This window comes from Cyprinus carpio, unplaced genomic scaffold (assembly GCF_018340385.1).
Source record: "Cyprinus carpio isolate SPL01 unplaced genomic scaffold, ASM1834038v1 S000006696, whole genome shotgun sequence".
NCBI classification, from domain to species: Eukaryota; Metazoa; Chordata; class Actinopteri; order Cypriniformes; family Cyprinidae; genus Cyprinus; species Cyprinus carpio.
Genome location: NW_024879308.1, coordinates 470,999 through 497,073, shown reverse-complemented (window position 1 = coordinate 497,073; position 26,075 = coordinate 470,999). Strand labels below are relative to the sequence as shown.

The window sequence follows — 26,075 nt, the reverse complement described above, 5'->3', positions numbered from 1 at the left end:
CGTGTATCCATCCGCTGGCACACTGACACGGATGTTGACAGACGGTGGCACGTGTGCCAAAAAGTCCTCAGGGAAAAGGACATACGTGTCACTTCTTCAGCGGGTCTTGGTATTATGCGGGGGACGGTATTGTAACCGGGTGTGTGCTCCTTCATGTGCAGCTCCGTAAACCGCATGGCCTATAGCAATGAAGGGTCTCTCTTTCGGCGTCAGTCAGAATTCTTCCAGTCAGCACCGAGGCGCTTGCTGATCTCAGAGTTGTGCATTTTGGGATTCTCTTTGTGCCATCTTCCGTACGCTGGCCGCGGGACCACACCATGAAAGCATTCATAGGCCGCTTCACCCGGTCCTGGTCGTTGGAACTGTTGTTTTGCCGCCTCGCCGCGGAGCCCGTGTTGGACTGCGGAAAATAGGGGCTTTTAATCCTTCGGTTTCCAGCATGTTATACATCAAACGACGACTTGAAAGTGGTGCCGAGCACTCGAAAGAAAACGCTGAAGTTTAAATAGCCTCACAAAATGAACGAAGCAGCCTGTTGTCAGTCAAAAGTTCAAGAGAGCTAAAAACTCTGATCAAAGTGAAAAGCAGCGAACCCTTTCAACCAGCCCCCGCCGTTAGTCCCGTGTAACTTGCGTTTGCCTGCTGCCTCTGCCACGAAACCCGGCAAAGTTGTGCGATAAACTCAGCGGTTAATAGAGGCCAGCCATGCGATTTCGGATTGACATGCAGAATAATGAGCTTCAGCGCGCCGAATCATATCAGAGAGTAGCGTCACATACTCCGCCATCCAAGAAGCGCGCTGCCAGTGCACTGTTGTTTCGGGATGCACTTTAAGTGGATTAACAAGACGTCCGGTATCTTTGCAACTTTTGACAAAAAGTAATACTTTGAAAATATGTTTTAGTGTAAAGCGGTCGTTCTCCATGAGAATGTAGCCTTACCTGATTTTGCGGTAAAGAATGAGGTTACATACATAGCTATTAGCCATATTTTCAATGTGAAATAATGCAAAAAACACTGAACAATGTAATACAAACTAAAGAGAAAAAAAAGCTGTTTAATCTATTGCCTAAAACTAAAGGCAGATCAGAATAGATCCTACATATGGATCACCATAAGATTTAAACTATAAAATTTGCAGCAATGGCACCAACAATATCTTAATTCAAACAAATCATAAATAAATAATTAAATTAATATAAAATAGGCTACATGGGACAAATTCTTTGTATCCACTAATGCAACCAGCTTGGTTTACGATGGGTTGGCTAAATCAAACTGAACTCTTTTTGCTTTGGGATTATTTCGCCATTAATATAGTGCTTTTTATTGTAGTATTCTTAAAGAAGATAATCTGCTACAAAATTAGACGGTGGAAATATTAGCTTTTAATTCTTTAATTAAAAGTAGGCTACCCTACGATTTTAACAATTCATAATTGACTTCTTTGTCCTTTTCCTACTATGTTCTAAATTTTACTTGACAAGCTCAATAACATATTAATTGACACTATAAACATTAAAACTACACTACTAAAAAACACAACTTCAACAAAAACTTTGATTTGTTTTAAAAATACACTTCGCGTTTTTGTCAAGTATCCACAACGCACACTTATAGTGTGAATAGAACAATTACTACAGTAAACGCCCCCCTGTGGACACCAATTTTATATTAGTTCTGACGCACAAACAAAAAAAAAAAAAAAAAAAAACTCTGAGGTGACAATAGCTAAAAAAAACTCCTCTAAAAACGAATTTTTACAATGGCCCCGCAATAAATGGAGTATAGGCCTAATTATTGAATTTTTCCCACCAACAAATCACTGGCAATTGCAATCATTCCGCGTCTTTTTATGTTATTTTACTGATGCACTCGGGGCTCAACCTGTGGTTCCGTTTTGAGAGCTTTTCTGTCTCATGGGGAAGAACTTACAAACCTTTCAGTGGGTCAGTATTACCACGTCGTAATCGAGAACATCGTCATTTCACACATTCAACGCACCAACTCTAAGACCGATTACAGCACTGCATATTCAAGAGCAGTCTTTTAACACCACACACTTAACGACTCTGCCATTTAGAGAAGTTTCCACCGTGTGTGAGACCGATTTGTAGGGAGGGTACATGTAGCGACCCCAAAACGTCTCCGCTATTTAGGACTACTTTTCCAAACCTACTCTTAAACAAGTGCCAGGGGTTGTTCACTCGAGGATGTCCATTCTTTCAGTGCCAGAGGGGTTTTTCCACTTGTACGAGCGATAAAAATTTATTCCATCATAGAATTCATCTAGGGCACAATTTTTGAAGAATGATCTGGTCAGGCTACCGAATAAAATAGAGGGGAACAAAAATAAATAAATCATTGGCCCAATTATTGAAACATCGGTTACATTTATTTGGGCAGTAATTTCTCCAACACGTTAATTTGTTATGTCAAATATAGTAGGTAATATAGGCTACAAGCCTCATTTGTGGGCTAGAAACAACCTAATTTTCAGGACAAAAGAAAAAGACGACATGATATTTTTCATGGAGGATAAGTAACTGACACTATCCCCAAAACAACAGGCTCAGAAAAACGGGATAATTTTCCCGTTCGTTTTCAGGGAGGCAAAAAATAAAATATAAATAAAATAAAAAAACTCCATAATGTAATTGGGCAACATCAGTTAGTCACTTTGCACATTAACATAGCATAGAAAAAGCGTGCAACCAGCCGCGTTATTATAAACAGTTCTAATTAGAGACTTATTCCATGAAAACAGTTGCGTTACCAGTGGTTTTCAGGAAACAATAATGCTCTTGTAATCGGGCTTATGGAAATCGTAGAAGGACAGCGGGAAAAGGAAAACTCCCAGCGTACCCGGAGCTCGGTAATGCGGGCCTTGGCTGTGTTCTCAATTTCCTAATTACAGTGATCTTAAGGCCGAGGACCACCCAGAAAGCCTGCGGTGTGCAATATCATTGGCCTGGGAGCCACAGGGCTTTTGAAAATCATCACATCGGTAGCCTATATGAGCAGTGAGGGTGTCCATTAGTGTAGTAGGCAATAAGCAGCGGACTGTTCAAATGACCGAATGAAAACTAAAAAACTGTCACTGTGCAGCAGATACATACATTAAGGAGGCCACTAGTGTGCTAATTACCGCAAATAAAATATATAAAAAATATTTGCCTATTTTAAAATGTATTTATCCCGTGCCATTTAAAAAAGCCTATGAGATTGGAAAATTAATAGGATACCCTATCAGCTCTATCGTTACTGATTTATAGGTCACGTTTTTACTGAAAATGTAGGACGGGTGCTTCGTATTAGCTTAATGTTGGAACAAACTGTGCTATCGTGATGAATATGTAGCCGAATAACAATAGGCTACCCTAACAATAACCAACACAGGACTGAATATACTTAATCGCCGTTTAAAGCCCTTTTTTGAGCCCGTGGATTCACTTGTAAATTAGTCTCGAAAAAACCAATTAAAGCGCGCAGCGCAATGATAGCAAAGCGCACACAGTGGCCTAAAAAAAAGACCCTTTTCGAGTCTAATAAGGGTATACTCAGGTGCTGGGCAGCGCTTCACAAGTTACATAAAATAAGCGAACTTGGTTATAGGTTATCCCTATCAATCCCAAGCAACGCTGAGACACCCACTTTGAGGATTACACAGCATCACACATACCGCATGCGGGAAAACTTTTAACTATTTTTTACATTACTTTCTGAGCCGTAAAGAGGCATGTTGTCATTTTGTGTTACCATATACAGGAATACTCTTTACTGTTTGTACTTTACTTAAAAAGGTAAAAACTTATATGTAAGGATAACCTAAGTATAAAAAAACATTCTAATTATTTAGCGAGTGAATTAGTGAATAATAGCTACATTTTGGAAAAGCTTGGACTGGAATAATATTAGGTTCTAACATATTATGTCTAACAAAATATGAACAGCACAGTAACTATAATAGCCTACGTTAAACACTATAGCCAAACCGAAACTAAATAGCCTAATAGTATAATAATATTTTAATAATCACCTTTTTAATGAGATCAAATAGGTATATTTCGCCGAACCATTAACCATGGCTCCGGAGTCCATTTACACGTCTTGCCATATGAATTAATAACTTTTTGTTTCAACTCACTGGCTACTTACCATAAGGCCAGAGTTACCATGGATAACAGGAATGATTATCCATTGCAGGCACTATAAAGACCGTCTCATTGGGATTTGCATGATTTTTGAACCGAATATGCAAATGAAGATGCATTTTCAGCACGGTCTGTTATTCCTATTGTATTTTTGCTGAATGGTTGCATCCCCCTCTGGTTCTTCTGACACTGGTAAAAAAAAAATATTCACTGGTCAATTAAAAGAAAGAGGCTTGAGTTTGACCTTCTTTCAGATGTCACTGCGAACTATTGGAATGATATCCTGTTTTTTAATTTGAAGCACATATGAGTTAGCTCTTTAAAATTAAACCATATGTGCTAAAACTGATTTAGCCTATTTAAAAAGGGCAAATCTACACTCAACTAACATATAAATTATTTGAGGTATTTTGAGTTACTAATACGTGAAGAAAGAAATTGTAAGCAAAAAACTGGTGGTGCTACTTTTATAACGGTGTCTTAAAAATAAAAATTAAAAAGTTCATTCGTAACATTTTTTCCTTATACCACCGGATTTATTAAATAGATAATCTTACAGACAAGTTCATTCTCAGCAAGTTGTAAAACGCGCTTAAGCTCTTTTACTCAATCACTGACAGAAGACATACCTATACGATTTAATAAAAAGTGGGATCCTTCAAAGCCACTATACTCAACTACGTTCGACGAATTAATTTCCAGTTAGCATCTCAATCAATCAATCTACGTGTTTGTCAAAAAAATAAAAAATAAATAATAAAATCTTCCCGCAGTTCACATTTCAATACGATTATAACATGAGCTTCTTGTTTTTAAAGATTTCTGTTTTTAATTTCCCAGCAAATTGATACAGGCAATGAAAAGTAGAGCTGACAATGAAATGGTTCGCACCTTGCCAGTTTGTTAAAAATGAAACAGTTGTTCTCACTGATAATCCATATATCAATTTCTTTGAGTTTTTCACCAATAAAGTAGTCTATTCCATTACCGCAGGCACAATGTTTACTACAGGTAAATTCACTGTTGAAGAATACGGCCTGTGTCTTCACCACTGGTGTCACAGCCGGTTGTTTAACTGTTTTTGTCATGGTTATCATACAGTCCGAGAAAGATAAGAACTTGTAACCTGTGAAAACAAAGAAATGACATGTCCATCACACTCTAGATCTAAAAGGGATAATATATAAGAAAATGTCCACTGATGCAAATGGCCCATCTCTGTTATAATCTCAAGTTAAGTGTTATTATTGCCCTGGGGGTTAGTCCCGGTTTGTCACAGGAACTAATATTATCAAGTACCCTCGCAAACAACACAAAACTGTCTATTCACACCGCACTTTTGATATGTAGGCTTTTTGCACATATTACATCCACTCTGAATTTACCTAGAAGCAAAGCATGACTGCCTAAGCATGTGCACTGCTAACAAATACAAACAGATTGTTGTGGTTTTGTTTTCTTTGCAAACTTTTTAAATTGCTCAGATTTATGCCACTTATATATATTATATTTACAAGGAATCAACAATTTTCAACCGTAAAGCACACAGAACAGAGAAGTATGTTTGCAAAAGAAGAAGAAAGGTATATTTGAGAATCTCTTTAGCCCAGTCAGTGGATGATAAGATGTCTGATCTCATGCAGCATGAAGCTAATGTTCACGCATCATCTGCAGGGATATGAAGACTGCAGCACAATGTCTGATACACAGTAACGATTTGCTCCCCCATGACACATTTTTCTACGATATCTTTAACTTTCAGGAGGAAAATTTTAAGTGAAACATCAATAAAGCCAACATTTATTACATGAATGCGTAAATGAAAATAGTTTTAACTGCATTTATTCTAACCCAATGAAAAGCTAATTTCCATTAAACCGCTGATTAATTTTAGCAGAAACAATTACTATTAAATTATGGGTTTTTGATTGAAATCACTGTGGGCAAATTCTGACAGCACAATCACTTGTCTTTGAGTTTGTAGGTGTTTATATTAAGGTTAGCGAAATGTATCTGTGAAGGAGTTTTCTCGTTGTGGTAAAGAAGTATCTCTGTCGCCAGCAAGGTGAAGCAAGTTTATAATGTCTCTGTAAGTGCCCTGTCAGGCAAAACAATTAGGGTGCCATGCCTAGAGCTGATTTTTGTTTTTTTATTTTTTCAAAAAAAAAACAAGAAAAGAATAATAATTAGTAAGATAGAAACACCCCACATTTTGCATATTTAAAGTTCATATAAATAAATATATATATCACATCTATAGACAAAATACACAGAAAGAAAGCATTTTGTGCTAACTCCATGGTATCTTTTGTCAGTCATACTTGCAGAAATGGATCGATTTACCACCATCACTGAAATGCCATCGTGGCTGCAAGGCTAATTACAGACCTCATTATTTCCCTTATCTTTTGAATCATTTCCATATACTACAGTTTCTCAGGAAACAATGAGAAACTTTTCTCTTTTTTATTGTTTAGCAGAGAATTACTGAGTTATCTAATTTACTTTGCACCAAAGCGTAGCAAGCAGATGGCTTTATTTTAAACATAATTAGATCCACTAATCTAGTTACCTTTTAAAAATGGGAAACAATTAAGCTTGATCAGACCTTCATTAGATTAAGATAATGTGTGAAAATGCACAATTAATTTGCAGGTATATCTTTAATTAATTAAAATACGCCCAATTTTGCTAATGTAGTTAATGCCACAAGTTGGCTATCTCAAATTATTCTAAAAATTATCACGTAAGCGATAGCCTTCATGCATTATTAGCCAGAGCCAGAGTTTTGGCTGTAGCAAATCTAGAGAGAACTAATTCTGTGGGGAGTAATTTATTAAATCTGGAGGAAAGAAACAAACAAAGTATAAATTGATATAATGTTAAATCATAGGCTTCATTCATTAATCCTAGGTGATTTGAGGTGAAAATGGCAGATCTCTGTTGGTATGAGCACTTTATAATGGAGATACTGGCCATAAATTTATTCTACACACCAAAGGCCTCATTGAAGCATAATTTAATTAAGAGTTAGCCAGCCGCCCTCCATTCATTAATTACCTTGGTATGATAAGATAGAGTTTTGGGATTACTGGTATTGATTTCATTCACGGCCAGTGTTGCTTGCTAGCAGGGGGACCTGCTGTATTGACAGGATAATGGATTAGGTGCCTGGGATGAATCTATTTCACCTTAGCAGAGAGGGAACACAGAGAGAGGAGACACAGAGGACTACACGGCGGACTGACCCTCATATGTGGACACTGCATGGTGCATTTCCCCCTAATATTTTACAGTAATGTCTACTCCTGAGAAACTAATATTTTTATAACATCTTTTTGCACTTATTTGGCCAGACTCATTACTTTAGATTTGTTCTGCAATTGTTATAGTTTGACCTTGCAGGAGAGGGAAAGAAGTCCTGATGGACCAAATTATTTTGTAATTACCTGAAGACAGTACTTACAGATGACTCAAAATCGCTTAAAAGAGCAAATGTGTGCATCACTGCCTTTCTCTATTTTTTTTATCATATATTCTCATTTGCCACTAATACTTAGCCGGTTTGCCAACCTGCACACAAACGCCCTCTTTCTTCCACGCTCTCTTGCCGTCTCTGCTGGGGGTGAGAGAAGAGGCACTTGAAAGTAGGAGGCCTTCAAGCAAGCTCAAGGCCACAGAAAACCTTGGCGTATCAATGGCGGAATCCTGGCTTGTTACCGATTACACAGCTGGCGGGAACACGCCATCACGCGGATGCTACTTCCCTCTCTATGACAGCCCTGACAAAAGACGTTTGAAAGCTACCTTTCCAGAGCTACACATCAGCACGTATGGGCCGTGTCATGGCACTGAAGAAGAGCTTCCTCCCATATCTTTAGGGACTTGTGGATTTATAGATACTCTTTAGGGAGTACCTATATGATCCAGATGATTGTTTTTGATGCAGAACTGAAGCAGAAGACTGCTTTAACAAACAATGACTTAACAGAATGACAGCTCATGACTTGGTTGGCTTCGATGAAGTCTCACAAACAACCCTAATGTTTTTTGTAATCAGAAGAAAAATCAACCAACAGTTTCAGTCTGTAGCCCTCTGGGTGAAGTAGAATGCTGTAAAATCCACCCACCCCCCACCCCTAAGACAGCCCCCCTCCCCCCAAATGCCTCCAGCCCACAGCTGCATCTTTCCAGAAAGACCTCACCATTGCTGGCCGTTCTTGCAATCCTTCCCTCTGCATCTTTAGGGTCACGTCCTGAAGACTGGCCAAGCTGAGAGGACCAAGGTAAGACTCTTCACCATGCCGAGGACGGAGAGACAGAAGGTGAGGCTGTGTGGGTGGGCGGCAGTCTTCCATTCCACCAGCAGCGTGTAAGCCGGAGCCCTCCCCTGCACGTGAGGAGCCATCGCATTCCAGCAAGATGAATTCATACACAAAAGTTGACAATTGCCCCAGTAGAAGCCAGGTTGATATTCCAGCATTTTTTTAAAACAGCTGAGCCGATAGATCGGACACCCTGGCAGGAAGCCACAAACTTGTTGGGAGAAACTGTGCAGAGCTCCTGAAAAGCCACCATGGAACAAGCCAGGCTTGAACTGAGAGAGCATCTAGAAATAAAAAACAAAAAAGAATGGTACTTTTGAAGCTTAGATCAAGCATGCCCAGTCTTCTGCGATTTACACAGCAGGACTAGGCGTTTGTTATGAAAGAGGGCCGCGTCAGATATTATAATAATATAATATTCCCTCTGCATAATAAGGGTCCTTTTTATTATTAGCTGAAACGAGACCCAGGGGTAAGATTCTGCAATGGTTGTCAACATGCCGAGGCCAAATGACAGCAATGCGAGCGGGGGCAGTCCTTAAATTCCGCATATAGCGCTGATGACCCTTCTGTGCTCCTCCACTTACAGCCCCTTCAGCAAAATGTTTTCTACAAAAAGTTGTCTTTGGCTCTGACAGTAAGTGGTGATATACATTTTTTACATCTTTGCAGCCGACAGGCACCGACCTGGCACGCCACAAAGACTTCGTTACCTGACCACAGCTCCTGGGTTCAAATGCCCCATGGACCATGTAGGAGGGAACGTAGATTGAATTCTGATAAGAAAAACAAAAAGAAGTGTCACATATGGATGTTAGACAAGATTTCTGGGTTGCATTAATGTTTTCTAGCGCAAGGACTATCTTTTCATAAGCCTAGGTGCAGATTATTCACAAACGAATGAATTTTTATAACTTAGCCCCGTCTAAAGCGCACCCTCAAGTCCCCTCAAGTTATTGAGGGCACCCTAGCCCGACCCCAACCAGCACACCCCTGCATTCCCCCCACATGTATCCAAGCCCACGCATGTGTGGCCAAAAGACAAGCACTCGAGCACAGTCGTGAGCGTTTCCCTCTTCAGCTGAGGGTCCTTAAGACTTTTTGGCTACAGATATCAATTAAGACAGTCAGAATTGTTACCATGCTGCTAATCTAAGAGACTTTTAACGGAAGCCTAAGATTTGCAGGAGCAGCGCTGAGCAGAGTCCCGTGTCTGCACTGGGAATCACTGAGATTCAGCCAGGGTGTAACGGATACAAAATATGCCAATGCACCTTTGAAAGCCATTTTGATATTGCTACAATTAGGATATGATGAGCCATGGTCTTCAGATAGACATGAAACTTGGTTGTACACTGACCTGGACTCCAGTAAGGGGACATGCCACAAAAGCAGTACGGAGATTATCTGATAATACAATTAATAATGTTTACTTTTGAGCTTAGACAAATGCCCCAGTCTTCACGTTAAAGAGCAAGCTATACGTTTGTTCCAGCTAGATATAGATCATCTATATAATATAAATAAATAATACATTTTTCTTATTGGAACGAAAAAGCATTTTTTAATGCTTTAACATGCAACAGGCCAAATTGGCGAATGGAACAATGTTCCATACAGTGCACATATAAATTGATGACCCTTCCGTGCAACATCCATTCAGCCCTTTTTAAATTGTTGTTTTATGATTGTCTTGAGGGCTCTGACAGTAATGTGGTAGTTTATTTCCATCCCTAATGTCAAATGACAGGCACCGGATTAATAAAGACATTTTAAACAACAAGCGCCCTCAACACCCATCGGTTCAATAATGCAACCTGGGTCAAATGAAGAATTTAGATAAGCTAATTTGATTATATAATTAGATAGGGATATGCTGAGGTAAAGAAAGTGCGGTTGCCAATTTTGTTTTTCTCTTATCAAAGCGGCATAATTCAGCTTCCCAGGGAAGAATGGCTATTTCTTAGAAAATTTAGAACAACACTACTACGGACCCATCCCTTAGCCCCGTTCTAAAGGCCATCATCACATTTACAACACCCAAACGACCACAGACGCTGTTAAATCCCACATTAACTACATCCACAGGGAGCATTTTGTTTGCACACTAAAATTACATTGTTACACTATATCAAACAGTAGAGTTTAAGCTGCTGCCGACTTATTTATTGCATGATTGTTTTTCAGTAATTATGCTATAATCAAGACTTTTAAAGGAACTTAATTGGACTGCTGTGAGGTTGTGCTCTGCATCTGGTCTTTGTTAGTGACTTCCCAGGGTTTAAAACTATGGGATTTAGTCCACCCGGAAAACTGTCCATCTGAGCGGGAGGAGGCCACTAGAATTGGCATATATATAGTGATCAGGGACAAATTACAGTCTGTGACAGCAGAGGCCGGCCTGGTCCTGATCTTACGTTATAGTAAGGGAAGAGAAGAGCAAGCTGCAGGGTAGAAAAGAGAGATCTTCCTGGGAAAAGTACGTGCAGTGTGGCACTCATCTCAAACCATTACCTGCCCTCACAGTGCTAATTTTACTCTGCACATTACACCCAATCCTCTCGTCCACCCGCCCTTCAAGCTGGGCTGGATGGGAAGCCTGGTGGGAAACAAAAGCATTCAAATCTGCTGGCCGCCTCATCTCAGGCCAAATGTGTCAAATGATGGCTCTCCACCTCTAAAAGTTTCCTGAAGTGAAAAGGTGGCACCCGCCCTGGGCCTCGCACCGAGGACTGAAAGCAGTTGAAGGAGGAATAGGGAAGGAGAAGAATAATCTACACATGGATATTCAAAATCATGAATTAATAATTCATGATATATACAGTTTTTTGGAGTAATTGTGTCCGCATTTTTGCATGTGTCTACATTTTGCAAACATGTCTTTATTTTGTACACCTGAACTTAAACTTGCCTTGTGATTAATAAAGGACAAGTATCTGATATTTTTAAGAGATGTCATAGATTTTTTGTCTTGTCTGAACTGTTGTTAAAAACTTGTAAAATGAAATCTTCATGTCCTCCCAAAAATTACAGAACATTAAAATTATAAAACAGATAAATAAAATTCACTGTATATGTGAATTGCATTGTTATTATATTTCAAAATAAATTCATATATTGGCCCAAAAAAAAGACAAGTCATGAGCCAGTTACATTCATTGCCAGTGTATTTTTTGCTTACGTTTTAGACCATGAAGTGAATGACAATAAAACCTAGATGTGATCCTTAACTGTCATAGTCTTCAGAGCCAGTGAAACAAAAACTCTGTCATGGCCAAGGCATACAGCGAATATGCAGCGAGTGGATTGTACTCAACATAACCCCCCTTCCCACCCCACACACAACCCGAGACGAGGGGTGCCTCTCTTGTGATAATTAAAGTGCTAATGGTTGTGGCCCTGCAGAGAATACTATTAGGATTTCTATTCGTCTTTTGGGTGAGCAATGTACTTCAACACAAAGCCTAATGAGGGGATTCCAGGTATGTTGTGCTGGGTTCATGGGGGGGCCACTCTCAGGTCTCAGGGCTGTGGGCTGGAAGAGGGGGGCGTTTCCTGTGCCTTGGCCTCTCTCACACAGAACCACACACACACACACTGGAGGACAACAGTCCGGTGAAAGGAAGACACTCCATCAAGAATTCCTAGTATAATCTACACTCTCCATTCACTCTGTGCTTCTCTAGTTTAATCTTACACTATATATGTACATTCCAAATATCACCATCACACTTAACGGGATAGTTCCACCCAAAAAAGGAAAACTATTATCCATTTACCTCATGTTGGCCAAAATGGGACTTTCTTTATCAGTCGGTGCGACATAAAATAAGACAGTTTAAAGGAAAAACATATAGAAAACTGTTTTTTGCCATGCAATTGAAGTCAGTGGGGTTCAAAATGACAATGGACAAATTATGACTTTCATTGTATGGACACAAAATATCTTCTTTAAGGTGCAACTATCACTTTTAAGGCCTAACGTTGACATGAACATAACCCTTAAGTACATCTGCATATCGTTTCAAATGAAAGGAGGACTAAAAAAGTCAATAGTGACAGAAATGTTGATGCACAAAGTTCAGGGAGTTTTGCTCTTTGAGGCTCGCTTGTGGAGTTCTACATTTTCTTACAAATACATCTCGTCGGAAGGCATAAGGTAAATGAGGTGAAGGGGGGGCATGTATTTTAACAAATCAATTGCATTTTAAACAAGGTACAGTTCCACAGCATCTGCACCTCTTGGTGCAAAATAATTAATGAATGTAAGCAATTCAGGGTGACAAACTTAACTCAACTTCTTCAGGGCTTTCAGACTGTATAAACTCTATGGAGTTTTTTAGCAAGCATGAAAGCTTTTGTCACTGAAAAAGTGCGTGCCATTGCGAAAATGATTCCCGTCAGGCCCAAACTTTCATGTTTATTTACAAGGCAATGATCTAGAGATAAAAAAAACAAATAAACACACATTGGGCTGAGGCAGAGAGGACAGCGGTGAATCTGATGGGCCAGCGTAGTATAAGTGGGAATATGAGAGGATGGTGCATGTGCGTAAACCGCCAGATTGGGTGGTTGTAATTGGATTACCTGAGAACAGATAATGGCACAGGCCATATGAGATTAACTCTCCTCCTTAAATGCGAACACTTTAAGTGAATCTTGTCCCCCGAAAAAATGTCAATGGCTGATAAGGCTGCCTCGCGCCTATCAGGAACCTCGGGTCCCCCACACTGATTGCAGCAGGCAAAACGCATACCGTCCAACTGTGCAAAAACGGCAGCGTGAGATCTAGTTTATAATATAATTGACTTTTCATACTCAGAGGAGACCAGAGTTGCTAAGCAGACAATGGGGGGGGGAGATGCTGGAGTCCTCTCTGATATTGGCACAGACCCTGTTGCCACGCGCAGGAATCCAGTATGTTAATGTTCCCAATGGGTTTTCTTTTTTTAAGGGTCACTTGTGCCTCCGCAATGTAATAACCGATGTGGTTTGTTCAAAAAATTGCACAACTATTGATAAGTAGGGCAGCTAGAAACCGCTTAGACCACCCCCCTCCTGCTGCCTTTCCGCATCCAGGCAAGCAAGCTCCCAGACAGCGCCGCACCCCCATCCCACACCCCTTTTATTAAAATTGTAATTTATTTTTCTAAGCAGAATGAACAGTTTGCTTTCCTTTTCCGCTGCAGCAGGCGGTGAATCAAGCTGCTTTAATTACTTTCATCAACTTCTCTGACCCTGGGAACTGCATGCCTTGTGAAGAGAAAATGGGGGCCATGCGACAAAGCTCTCCGACAAGCGCGGCCGGCCGCCTCTGTTGATTTAAAATGAAGGACTTTTCAAACCTCATGATTATTCTATGATTTTGTTAACTTTCACCTCCTAACTCTTTTCCACACGTTCTCATTTGCCCTCTCGACCTGCGTCTCATCCCAGCCTCCTACTACAGCAAAAGCTCAAGTGGGTGACAGAAGTTAAAAGTTCATATCAAGTAAAAGGGAGTGCACTTGCTTTGGGTGTCTGCTCTGAGTATACTAAACGTGTGTGTATGTCAATTAAGAGACATGATTATCACCGTCATCAGTGGTTTCTCATGGCACAGCGTGGTTGGTCCTTACAGAGAAGAACAGACTCTTGCGCTGCTCAGCAGGAATCAACTAATGTACTTTATCTCATCACGCAGATTTCTGACCAAAAGAGGGTCAGGGTCAACCTGCAGATGAGAAAGGATTCATACTGAGCATGTCAATACACAAGTCACAATCACATTTAAGTGTGGACTGCTCCTGTTTACATCATGACTTTTTCTTGGTTCAACAGTTCTTCTCTATGTAAGCACAAAAAAAAAAAAAAAAAAAAAAAAAAAAACTGGTATCGGTTCTCTCTTCTCCGCATTAACCCTCATGAGCTGTTTGTAGTATTATTAAGGCTTTAGTTATTGTGTAATCCATGCTACACCCCTCACATCCTGACTGGCACCCCTCTGTTCCAACCTACCCATCCGACTGCAGAAACCATGCTAAACTGGTGGGCACGGGTCATGGGGTGACGGTCCTGATACTGAATGAATGATTATCTGTCCTCATTAATAGACAATGATACAGAAGTACAAGGACCATATATCTGGAATATTAATGAGAAGCTGCAGGGGGCTTGATAAGAAGGAAATAGTGTGGCTGCTGTAATGGGGGTTGTGAAACAATTTGCCCAGGTGGGGTTTGGCCCAGCTGATTTGGGCTGTTTAATCCCCAGTAAACCCTTACTCACAGGCTCCCCGTTCTATATATGTGAATCATCAGGCCACATCACAGCCGTGAGCCTCCAGCAGCCACTGCTGAGCCTGGAAGCAGATTGATCAGTAACCCTCTGGAATTTGTTAGCAATTCATCCCATCAGAACGGAGAAGGCAGTATAGTTTATAATATATATATGTATTTCTATATTACAAAATATGTTGAATTCCTTTTGAAAATACTTTCATGATTCTTAAATGTTAAAAATCATGTCTCAATTTTAAATATAAAAAAATCATATATTAATTTTATTAATTTCATGTATCAAACTCTTTCAAATGAATAAATGCTATGGTTATTTAAGGATCAGTTGTTTAATATTTTTCATTTTCTAAAAGGTCTTCATATCTTTAATCCTTTCAATAAACCTTACTATAAATAAAAACATTCTGCTATTTTACTTTCACTTAATCTATAAAGTCGCAGTAGGGCTTATTAGTAATATATATATTAAACAGTAATATTATTTTATGTGTGTGTGTGTGTGTGTGTGTGTGTGGTGTGTGGTGATGTGTGTGGTGTGTGTGTGTGTGTGTGTGTGTTTGGGTGTGTGTGGTGTGTGTGTGTGTGTGTGTTTTAATGTTTGATAATTTTAACAAACTCTGACAGCAAAAATCTATTATTTTTTCTAAAAGGATAAAAAAACCCGAAAAGGTAAATTCCACGTTTCTTTCAGCATTATATGGTTGTTTGGCATTTGACCTTTTAGCCTTGAATGAATATGAAAACAACTACAAAAATTGGGTTAGGCTTAAGTGCTCATATAGAAATTTTTTTTTTCCCTTCATCGACTTCTTTTAGTAATAGGATTTAAGAAAATTTTTTATTTTTTGCCAAAATCTGAATTAAGAGGCAAAATTAACATTTATAACTGAAGGTCTGCTTGAAACACCCATGTGAATCAATATCTACCACCTATTACATTGGAAAGGCAATATTTCCCTTTTTAACATGGCAATAATGTTGTTTTAGGCCAGTGAAGTACACTTATTATAGGTTTGTCAGGGAGAGAAAGCCCTGTTACCCATGGCAACTATGAAAGCCTTTTGCCTCCTTTTCAGCTTGGGCTAATGAACTTCTTTCCTCTTTATGTCACACTTCAACACACTACTCCACTCTCAGCATCTCAGTCCTTGTCCACATCCATTGAAATCATTCGTTTATTCTCAGAATGTGACAAAACAGAACAGAGGAGAACATGAAAGGTAAGAGATTTCACGCATCCCAGGCTGAAACAGTTTGCTTAATAAAAGTATGGCTTAGTAGGTAGAAAAAAGAACATCTGTATGACTGTAATAGTACAACCAGCACTCCTCGTCTCCCCTTATAAAATCACGGTGTAATGCTAACATTAGATTTTTTGCAAAGATTTTGTCAAATATGTTTGTTGTTGACGTGCATGCATACAAAGCAAACATATGTGGGAATGTAAAAAAACGCAACGGCAATTCCACTTATCTATATAAAATCTTCTATAGAGACAATTGTTGTCACCATAACCTTTCTGATGGATGTGATGGGCTGCCAAAGCATCATATGTCATCTTTCTTCTCCAAAAAAGTAAATACTAAATAAGACACGAATTGCTTCCATGTGTGCGCGTATGCATGTGTATATATATTTTGGTGTCCGCATTAAAATAAAATTTACATTGGTGATGATTTCATATACATAGAAAGCACATTAAATGCAAGTATAGTTTCTAATTTCAATGTTTCAAAATATCTTTTGTGTGAAAATAAAATATCAAAATACGGCAAAAAAACAGTAATTTTTTGTTGTTATATAAATATTATTTATGTATTGTTCAGGACACATTTTAATGTACAGAGAAAAAATAAAACTGTTATTAAACTTATTGTTTTTGATGCTTTTTGGACATGTTGGTGTTATCTCTTTCACTTGGCATGTTATAAATGCACTGAGTAAATACAGCCTGGATTAAACAAAAACGATCTGTCGTCATTTTAGGCTGCAAAGCACAAAATAAGATTATTTTAAAGGGGGGTGATTCTTTTCCATACACACACACTTCGTGTTGATGCTTCATATTTCATTTTGAAACATCTACCCAGCTGTTATTAATCATTTTACAGAGCTATGTAGAAGATTGATGAAGATTGACAGAAAACATGCTTTTGTGACTAAAGAAATCAATTCTCTTTTAGACTGTGTAAAAGCTCTTTTACATCAGTGAAACAACACAAAAACACATAAAGGTTACTTATTGCTAGAACTGATGGGGAAAACCATGCTTTTCCAGCAGTAAAATTTTTTTTATTGCTCAATGTCTTTTATGAGTATTGTATTGCGTTGCTCACAACATTGATTTCTCCCAACCCTTGTCCTTGGGCCGTGCCCAAGAATGAGAGAATGAAAACAGTTGAGGACATGAGAGACAGGGGGTGGGGGGGGGGTGGGGATCAGGACTATTAAAGAGAAATAGATGTCAGACTGTTAGCATATCACCCTTCCTTGTTAACAACAACTTATAAAAAAGCAGGCTTACCACTTCAAAAACAAAACTTACAATTGGCAACATTTAAACGCTTGTTTGTTTGCTTTTAATTTTTATTCGCAAAGGTTATTTACAGAGGTTTTTCCCATTTTAAACAGAAATCCATAGCAGAGTAAACTTAGTCCCAACTGCAGTCATCTTTTTTGGCTACTTTCCATTATTCATATGCATGTATTGTGGTATGGACTTGACTTGTTTGATGCCATTTGTTTCCAAATATTCAGGGTGATTTTAGTACATGAAAAGAAGGGGGACATTAACTCTCCATCTCTTGTGTATATTAAACTATTCATGACCTCAACAACCCCACAACAAAAGCAGCAGTCAACAGGTCTATTTATCCCAGTCAAAAGCATCGGACAGGGAGCTCAAGGATATGTGGGTATTAAGTCCACGCACTCATTCCTCATTAAAAACATTTAAAACAGCTCTGGGGGCCTCTACTGGCTGAAAGAAAAAAAATGAAGAGCTTTCCCCTGAGAGCATCACTCCTTCATAATCTCAAAAAAAAAAAAGCACACACACACACACACAAATTGTCAAATACACCATTATCAAATCATGATAATGCCATATCACAGGAAAATATCAAATGTCTTTTTTTATTTTTGCAATTTGCTCTAAGTAATTTCCATGTTTCAAAAAAATTACTAATAAATGCATTTTCTGTCTACTTCTGTCTTCTGCTTGGCAGTTAAAAAGGACATAGCAGACATAAATTATCAGCTTTGCAACACATTTTCAAGCATGTTCTAAATAAAACAGATCCCTTTATTATACTTAAGTATTTTGTAAACAAGTATTTTTGCAACAATGTGGTTTGGTCTCTCCTTCTGATTTATTTTAGCACTGGTAAAAATTTCCTGTAGAAATTACAGTAACTTACTGGCAGCAGTTCACCAGTAACTTGCTGTTAATTAAACTTACAGTAAAAATACTGTATTAATATTTACAGTACCATTTAAACTGGCTGTTAACGTATTTACAGTATGTATAATGTACTTTTTGATTTACTGTAAAATATACAGTAATTTTATGGTCTTTTCTCCAGTAATGTATTGAAAAACAAGAAAAAAATATATAATTTAAATGAAAATAAGCAATGACAACTGTTACTTAATTTTTTTAATTGTTCAACTGTAATCCTTGCAATAACATTTTAATATTTTCACAGATTCAGTTAAGACTCAAACAAAACTGTTACAAACTCTTATATAAATTACATACTATTCTAACTATTATAGTAAGAAAAAATTCTTCAAATTTATGCTAAGCACAACATACTATGATAATAGTGAATAGTGACGATAGTGCATGCATGAATCTTCAAAAAGAACTCAAACTTTTGTTACACACAAGAAGCATGGATTATTTTTTTCAAAGTTGCCAGCTGAAATCCACAAACTCCTTAATGACAGAGGACACATGAGGGTTCAGGCCAGAGTTCTCCTTTACACCATCTTCCCACTTCTTTTGCTGATCTGGAATTTTGCAGAGCTCTTGCTGTTGACAGGATCGATCCTCGCAATGAACCTTCACATAAAAGAAATAATTCATTAGATCATTTCATTTTCTTTGTAAAGTTTTTTTTTAAAGCATTAGTTTAGCCGAAATGAAAATCTTATTTTTTGTTAAAAACCCATAAAACTCTGATTCATTTTCAGAGCACAAATGAAAATTAATATTTTTTCTTAATTTTTGTCTATCCAGGCAGCCAAAGACACTGTTTAAAATAATCCATATGATTTGAGTGGTTTAAGACATCTAATTACTTCTCAAGCATGTTTGAGATTCTGTTTACTACATTTGATGTGCTCTATGTATTTGGAGGATTAATGTTTGTATGTGAATAAAAGCTTTAGGATTAATTTTCTGTCTATGCATATTTTGAACTGGAATATTCTGGTTGTGTGTACTTTTCAGTGGATGGACAAAAATGTGATTTATGATTATATCATTTGTGTTCCAAAGATAAACGAAAGTCTTACGTGTTTGTAACAACATGGGGGTTGATGACAGAAGTTTCAGTTTTGAGTGAACTATCCCTTTAACTGTATTATATTAAAACTTAGAAAAAAACTATCTTAAGGAGAGGGAAGAAATTTTTTTTTTTTTTTAATTCAACGTAAATATATGGAAAAAAGACATACCGATATTGGGTAATACATTATATCACAATAACGAACATGCATGGTATTGTTATAATGGGCACTTCAAAATTACTGTGAATAACTCTATTACAAATTTAGATTTTTAGAATAAATTTTAAGAATTTGTTTCCATCAACTGGTTAAAATTTCAAACACTGCCCCTCTTGACTGGTCTATCTCCCCGATCTATTTACCGGTCTACTATAAGGTTAACTAATGAGTCTTTATTGTAAAGTGTTACCTATTGTTCTTTAGAATTATTTTGCACTTTAATCTGTTTATTGAGTTTAATAAGTTTATAAAATCTTTACTTGTTAATTTATGAATTTTTTTGTTTATTGTTTTTTTTTTCAGCTATAGAAGAACCCCTTATAATTCAATACCATGATGAAAGCTTCAGAATTTATTTTGTGATATAATTTGTGATATGAGAATTTGAAATGTCACATGCCTATTGTGAAATAAAAACTAACAGTCTTTAATTTTCTTTTTTGTTTCATGGTATGAAAAAAGTCTAGCCTTTGACATGTCATAAAAGACTCCATTTATTAAATTATAAGAATTAATAGGAAGTTCCATTTACTCACCTACAGTATTTAAATAAAAGAATAAACAATAGTACACTGTTCATTTTATTTTAACTCAAATTGTCAGTTGTCATTACTGCTTGCCAAGAAGACACAACAGTAACAGATGGAAACTCCACCCAAAAATTGAAATTCTCTCAACATTTTCTCACCCTCATGTCATCCCAGATGTATATGACAAAAAAAGTCCTCTAAAGCAAAACAATGGGCAAATTTTAAAACATTTCTTCCGGGCAAGTGTCCTACATGTGTTTGTTTGGATTTAAATGTCAGCATGTTGTGAAGCATAATATAAGCACATTGTGAAACTCGTGCAAGAAGTGGCAGTCCTATGTGCATTCTCCTCACTTCACAGCCGAGCTTGTCAGGCTTCACAATGTACTGATATTTATGTCAATCGTGAACTCATGAAAAAACTCATGATGTTTGACAGTTGGCCGGAAGCAATGGTTTATAATTTAAAATGTTTAAAATATTACTGTTTTTCTCATAAATATCTATAGTTTTGCTTCAGAAGACATTGATTCATCCACTGGGATTAGTTTTGTGCTTTCTTTTTGTGGTTTTTGAAGTGTCAACTTTGAGGGACCTATCCACTTGCATTACATGGACTTACAGAGATGGATTTCTTTTGTGTTCCACAGAATAATGAAAGCCATATACATCAGGGATAGCATGAGGGTAAGTTAAAAAGGTATAGTTCACCTGAAAAATGAAAATTCTGTCATCCTTTATTCACCCTCATGTCGTTCCAAACCTGTATGCACTTCCTTCTTCTGTGGAGCACAAAAGAAGATATTTTGTATAATGTTGTTGTGTTGGTGTTTCAGTTCCTGTTGACTTCCATTACATGGACAAAAAATACAATGAAAGCCAATGGGAACCTAAACTGTTTGGTCACCAGCATTCTTCAAAATATATTATTTTGTGTTAAACAAAAGAAAGAAGTGCATACAGGTTTGGAACAACATGAGGGTGAGTAAATTATGACAATTTTCATTTTTAGGTGCACTATCCCATTTAAGGTATTGTTCACTCAAAAATGCAAATTCTCTCATCACTTACCCTCATGCTATCCCTGATGTATATGGCTTTCATTCTTCTTTTTCCCTTTAATGTTTACTTAACATTACAGCATACTGCAAGATGTACTTACATACGTATCTGAAAAATTCCAAAGTAGTGGCTGCTTCCATTTGGTACTTGATGTGATGCACATAAGTGCAACAGAAGAGAACAGCAAATGCAGAGGACATATCTGGTAGATCAATCACAGGAAAGAAGGTCGACTTTGCCTTGGATCACCAGCATCCATTTTATTTTTTTTTTTTTTTTTTTTTGCTCCGAAGAACTGAATCTCCTGAAAAAATAAATTATTTATCATGTTCATGTTTTTTATTGTGTTATTATAGCTTTGCAAAAACATTTCACATTTGATTTTGGTGTCACTAAAAATATGTAGATATGTAAATATGTAGATGTTGGAGCCTTTCTCATTAGTTCAAAGAGATAGTTCACCCAAAAATGACAATTCTATCATCATTTCATAAAGTGTGACAAAATGTTTATTTTTAAAAATCATCCCTTAAACATCACTAAATCATGTACTAATGTACTTGTACTTCATGTACTTCTCTTCAGTCTCAAATGAGTTTACAAAATCTACCATATAACACCGTGAGGAAAATGCCACAATTAATAAAATATTATTATTATTATTATTATTATTATTATTATGCTTTCAATTAAACCAACAAATAACCCCTAAAATTACACTGACATAATGTAATGAAAAAGCAGGAATATTGTACATACATTTGCAGATGTGAGCTGTGTGCGTCTTCCTTTTCTTCTTGTTCTTCTTCTTTCTCCAAGCAGAAAAAAAAGCCTTTATGTTACTGGTCAGGTTTCACACTCATTTTCTTTTCTTTTCTTTTTTTTTTTTTTTTTTTTTTTTTTTACTGTATTTGGATTTACAGTAAATAAAAATGCTGTATTTTAATGGTGTCAAGAGGATATTTCCTATAATGCAACTTTAAAATACAGTAACATTCTGTGTAATTGTTTTACAGTAAAGAACAGTTCATATTACAGTTAAATACTGTGTAATTTACAGAAATTGCTAAGTAGATAATCAGAGGGGCATATAAAACTGACGGAATACACACAGAAAATTGTTCACTTCAAAGTACAAAACACATTATGTAAACACAATTTCAAATTAAACAAATACCATGAGACCAGAGAACTGTAAGAAAACATTTACATTACTTTACAAGAAACTAACATTGAAATAATAAAATGCACAACTCACAAACATTCCCACAGAGGTTACATGCGAGGAAAAAAAATCTCCGCAATATGCCAAAACGATCTGATTTCTTCAATCTTTTTTCCCCTTCATTCAGCCCTGCTATGCAATCACTCACAAATACACACAAACACATGAACAGCAACACAGCTGTAGATCTGCTCCGCCAAAAGACAAAAACAGCTGTACGAGGAATGAAGCAATATCTGCACAACTGCAGTTCGAATTTCAGCCTCCTACACAACCATTTACCTTTTCACTCAGAGTGCCTTAAAAGGTTTCCAACTTTTCTGTTTAAGTACAATAAATGACATTTTAATAGCATTTTATCTGTCCTCTTTTAAAACAAGTTACAATGTTTTCAGTATCAACATAAACTGTAGCATCAAATACTTTTTTTGCAAGAGGATTTCACACTTTCATTTCCTACCACAGGACCTTAAAACATAACAGAACACACAAAAGGCTTTGTACTGGCATTTCTGTAGTTCTGGGATATAGAGTGGGTTTTGTTTTCAGTGTTTACAGAACCCAAACACTGCCAAGTTGTGTCCTTGACCAACAGTGAGAAACTTCAACATTACAAGTAACCAGGAGTGATTGGCCATCAGAGCTTTTATAAAACGAGCTGCAGTTCCTGTGCACTACACTACCAGCAATCATTCTGAATGAAAAAAAAAATCATTAAGAGTGCACAAAGGAAGTAAACAACATCCTTTCTCCAAAGTGATTCCTTTACTTTTATCTATGCTGTAGTGTTTACAACAAGACTGTCCTGAATTCTTTTGGATGCATATGTCTGTGGCTGTATAAGACTGTTGACAGTTGATAGAGAACACTTGGGATGTCTTACAAAATTTGAGGCAGTCTTCCAGAACTGTTTTTTAAATGATTACCCAAAATGTCTGGGTATGTGACTCTAGAGTCTTGTCTCAGTGCCAGCTTGGGCATCTGGGTTTTTAAAGGCCAGCCCGATGTTGTTTTCATGCACATACACAGTAGAACGAGTGTTTGTAGTCTGCCTTGTGAACGCTCTGATGAGTTTAGAGCGGTACTGATCACCTGCCAGGAAGTAGAGGATGGGGTCCACACAGCTGTTCATGCTAGCAAGTGGGCGAGTGATTTTATAAGCAAAGTTTACAATATTAAGGGACCTGCAATCTGCGTCTAGAATACGGTAGCCGTAGTAGAGCGAACGGGTGATGTGGAAGGGTACAAAGCAGATCGCAAACACAACCAGCACCACTATAATAAGTTTAATGGATTTCTTCCGGGATGAACTCTGTTGACTTTGGGACAGGCCCTTTCGAGGTTGACAAAGGGCCCGCGCCATTAAACAGTAGCAAACCATGATGACCAGAAATGGCAGGATAAACAGCAGGACCATCACCACTGAGTTGTAGGTAACGTAGTTGTGAAATTCATCTGGGCGGCTGGTATCATGACACAAAGTATCATTTCCTCTCTGGGAAGTGTTGACGAAACTCAGCTTGGGCACCAGGCAGGCTATCACAGCTATCCAGACAAAACCACACACCACATGGGCATGGCGTGGCTTCACCAAAGTCAGAGAACGAATGGGGTGACAGATTCCAAGGTAGCGGTGCACACTGATGCAAGTGAGAAACAGGATGCTGCAGTACAAGTTGGCATAGAAAAGAAATCGCACAATCTTACAGAGAAAAACACCAAAAGGCCAGTGGCTGCGGTTTGCATAGTAGTATATAAGCATAGGCAAGGAGAGCACATAGAGCGTGTCCGACAGGGCCAGATGGAACATATAAATTGTACTGGGTTTCCAGGGCCTCATCTTGGTGATAAACATCCACAGAGCAACAGAGTTAAGTATCAGTCCTAGGAAACACACCAGGGAGTATGATACAGGTAGCAGAATATACTTGAACTCCTCATCGAAGAGACAGCTGAAATTCACTTCGTTCTCAGACCTCGGTATCAAAGTAGCAGACGGAAGGGAAAAATTCCCTGAGACACTTTTCCTTAAGAGTGAATTCATTTCTCTGTTAAAATAACAACAAAAATGATTTAAGCAATTTTAGAAACAAAGAGTTAGAAGTAAACACAGGATCAATTAGATTTCAGTGTAAAATATTATGTCACAAGCTGTAAAATCAACATGAACTACAGGCTGAAAGTGTCTATAAAGAATAGACTATTATGTGTGCCTAAAATTTAGTTTTTTTTTTTAAATCGTCTCATAGGGTTTAGGTCTAAAAAGGTATTCAAACTCCATGTCCAAACACGAAAACTTATTCTCATAACTCTTAACTCAAATAATCTCATACGAAACTATCTCCCGTTTGAGAACTATGCTGTTTTATAATAAATCGCAAAACAAAAAGAAAAACTTTTTTTTTTTTTGCACACAACCGTGCACATATAGGGTACACGAGACGTAAGAGAAAGAGGAGCACGCGGAGTTGTTTTCACGTGCTATAACTTACCGTTCACTCAGTTGAACGAGGTAAACACGTCCCTCCACAGATCAAAACATGAGCTTAGATGGTTGACGCTAATGGTTCAAAAACCATTCAACTTGTTTAAGAGATTCACGCATCCAGATTCACCGAACTGGGCGCGCTCGAGCTGATGCGGTCCCGCTGCTGTAAGTGCGCTGAGGGGCGGGGAATCAGAGCCAAACGGAGTTTCCAGTTTCTCCCTTCAGCTCCTCGAGACAATTCACCAGTATTTGGTGAGGTATTGGTCAGTATCGCATAATTTTTCTTAAATACCACGAGAAACTGGTAAGGTATTAAAAGTCAAAGTCAGTTTTATTAAATTTTCATGTTTAAAGAGGAGCTCTTCTATTTTTCCTATTTCTGAGTTTATTTACTCGTCTCAGTATCATATCGCGCTTATCAGTTTCTGCCATCATTGCCCATCACACAGACAGTAATTTACAGCAGAAGCTCATCTCACATGCCCTTTAAACATTATATGTTGGCTCTCGTAAATGATACTGCCCAGTTTTTATGATAAAATCCTTGAAGGTAGATTATACAACACTTTAACACCATCGCACACATGGTGCTGCTTTCTTTCCGTTTTATATAAGATAGGCCTACTGGCAACTCCAGGCAGACCCTCTTTATATTTAAAATCCAGGATATTTTATCTTAGTTGGTTAAGAATCCCCAAATGACCTTCCTTTATTTTATTTTATTTCATTTTCACTGTTATTTCAGTAAGCACCATGTGACTGTGTGGGCTATACAGGCTCCCATATGGAATTGTGCGTATGCATCCTACAAATATTGTTTTCGAAGAAATTAAAGGTTTTCAATATACAGTAACAGAGGTAATAAAGCATATTTGTTTGGAGTAGGCTAAAGTTAATCTTTAGTAAAAAAACTTTGACCAATGAGAGATTAGCCTAGTAGTACAGATGCTCATGTGCTAGAACTGATTCTTTAGCAACTAAGAAAAAAATCACAAGTTTATATCAAACCACTCAGATGTGCTGTTAGGTAAATAATGTGAACAGTGTTTGGTCATGGCAGACAACGTGGAAGAGCAAATGTCTAGAACGCTAAATGAAAAAGGCAAATGATTACACCAAGAAAAACCTTTATCTGCTTGTGATCAGTTTGAGTGTCATAATAGGTTGCATGACTGCTATGGCTCTCTGAGTTAAAGTTCACATTGAATATTTGCACAGTTGTTTTATGATGTTGGCTGCAGTAATAAACTACATAGTTTGATGTTAAATAATCTGTAAT

General features: G+C 37.6%; 1 protein-coding gene across 1 annotated transcript; it reads right to left on the bottom strand.

Annotated features, from left to right (window-relative positions):
• Positions 1-22,404: 22,404 nt before the first annotated feature.
• LOC109101496 (P2Y purinoceptor 4-like) lies at positions 22,405-25,260 on the bottom strand. Its single transcript, XM_019114857.2, has 2 exons — positions 24,801-25,260; positions 22,405-24,356 (listed from the first exon to the last, which is right to left on the bottom strand). Exon 2 carries the CDS (start codon positions 24,350-24,352, stop codon positions 23,258-23,260), a length of 1,095 nt encoding a protein of 364 aa, XP_018970402.2. The 5' UTR covers positions 24,353-24,356; positions 24,801-25,260; the 3' UTR covers positions 22,405-23,257.
• Between the last annotated feature and the right edge of the window lie 815 nt (positions 25,261-26,075).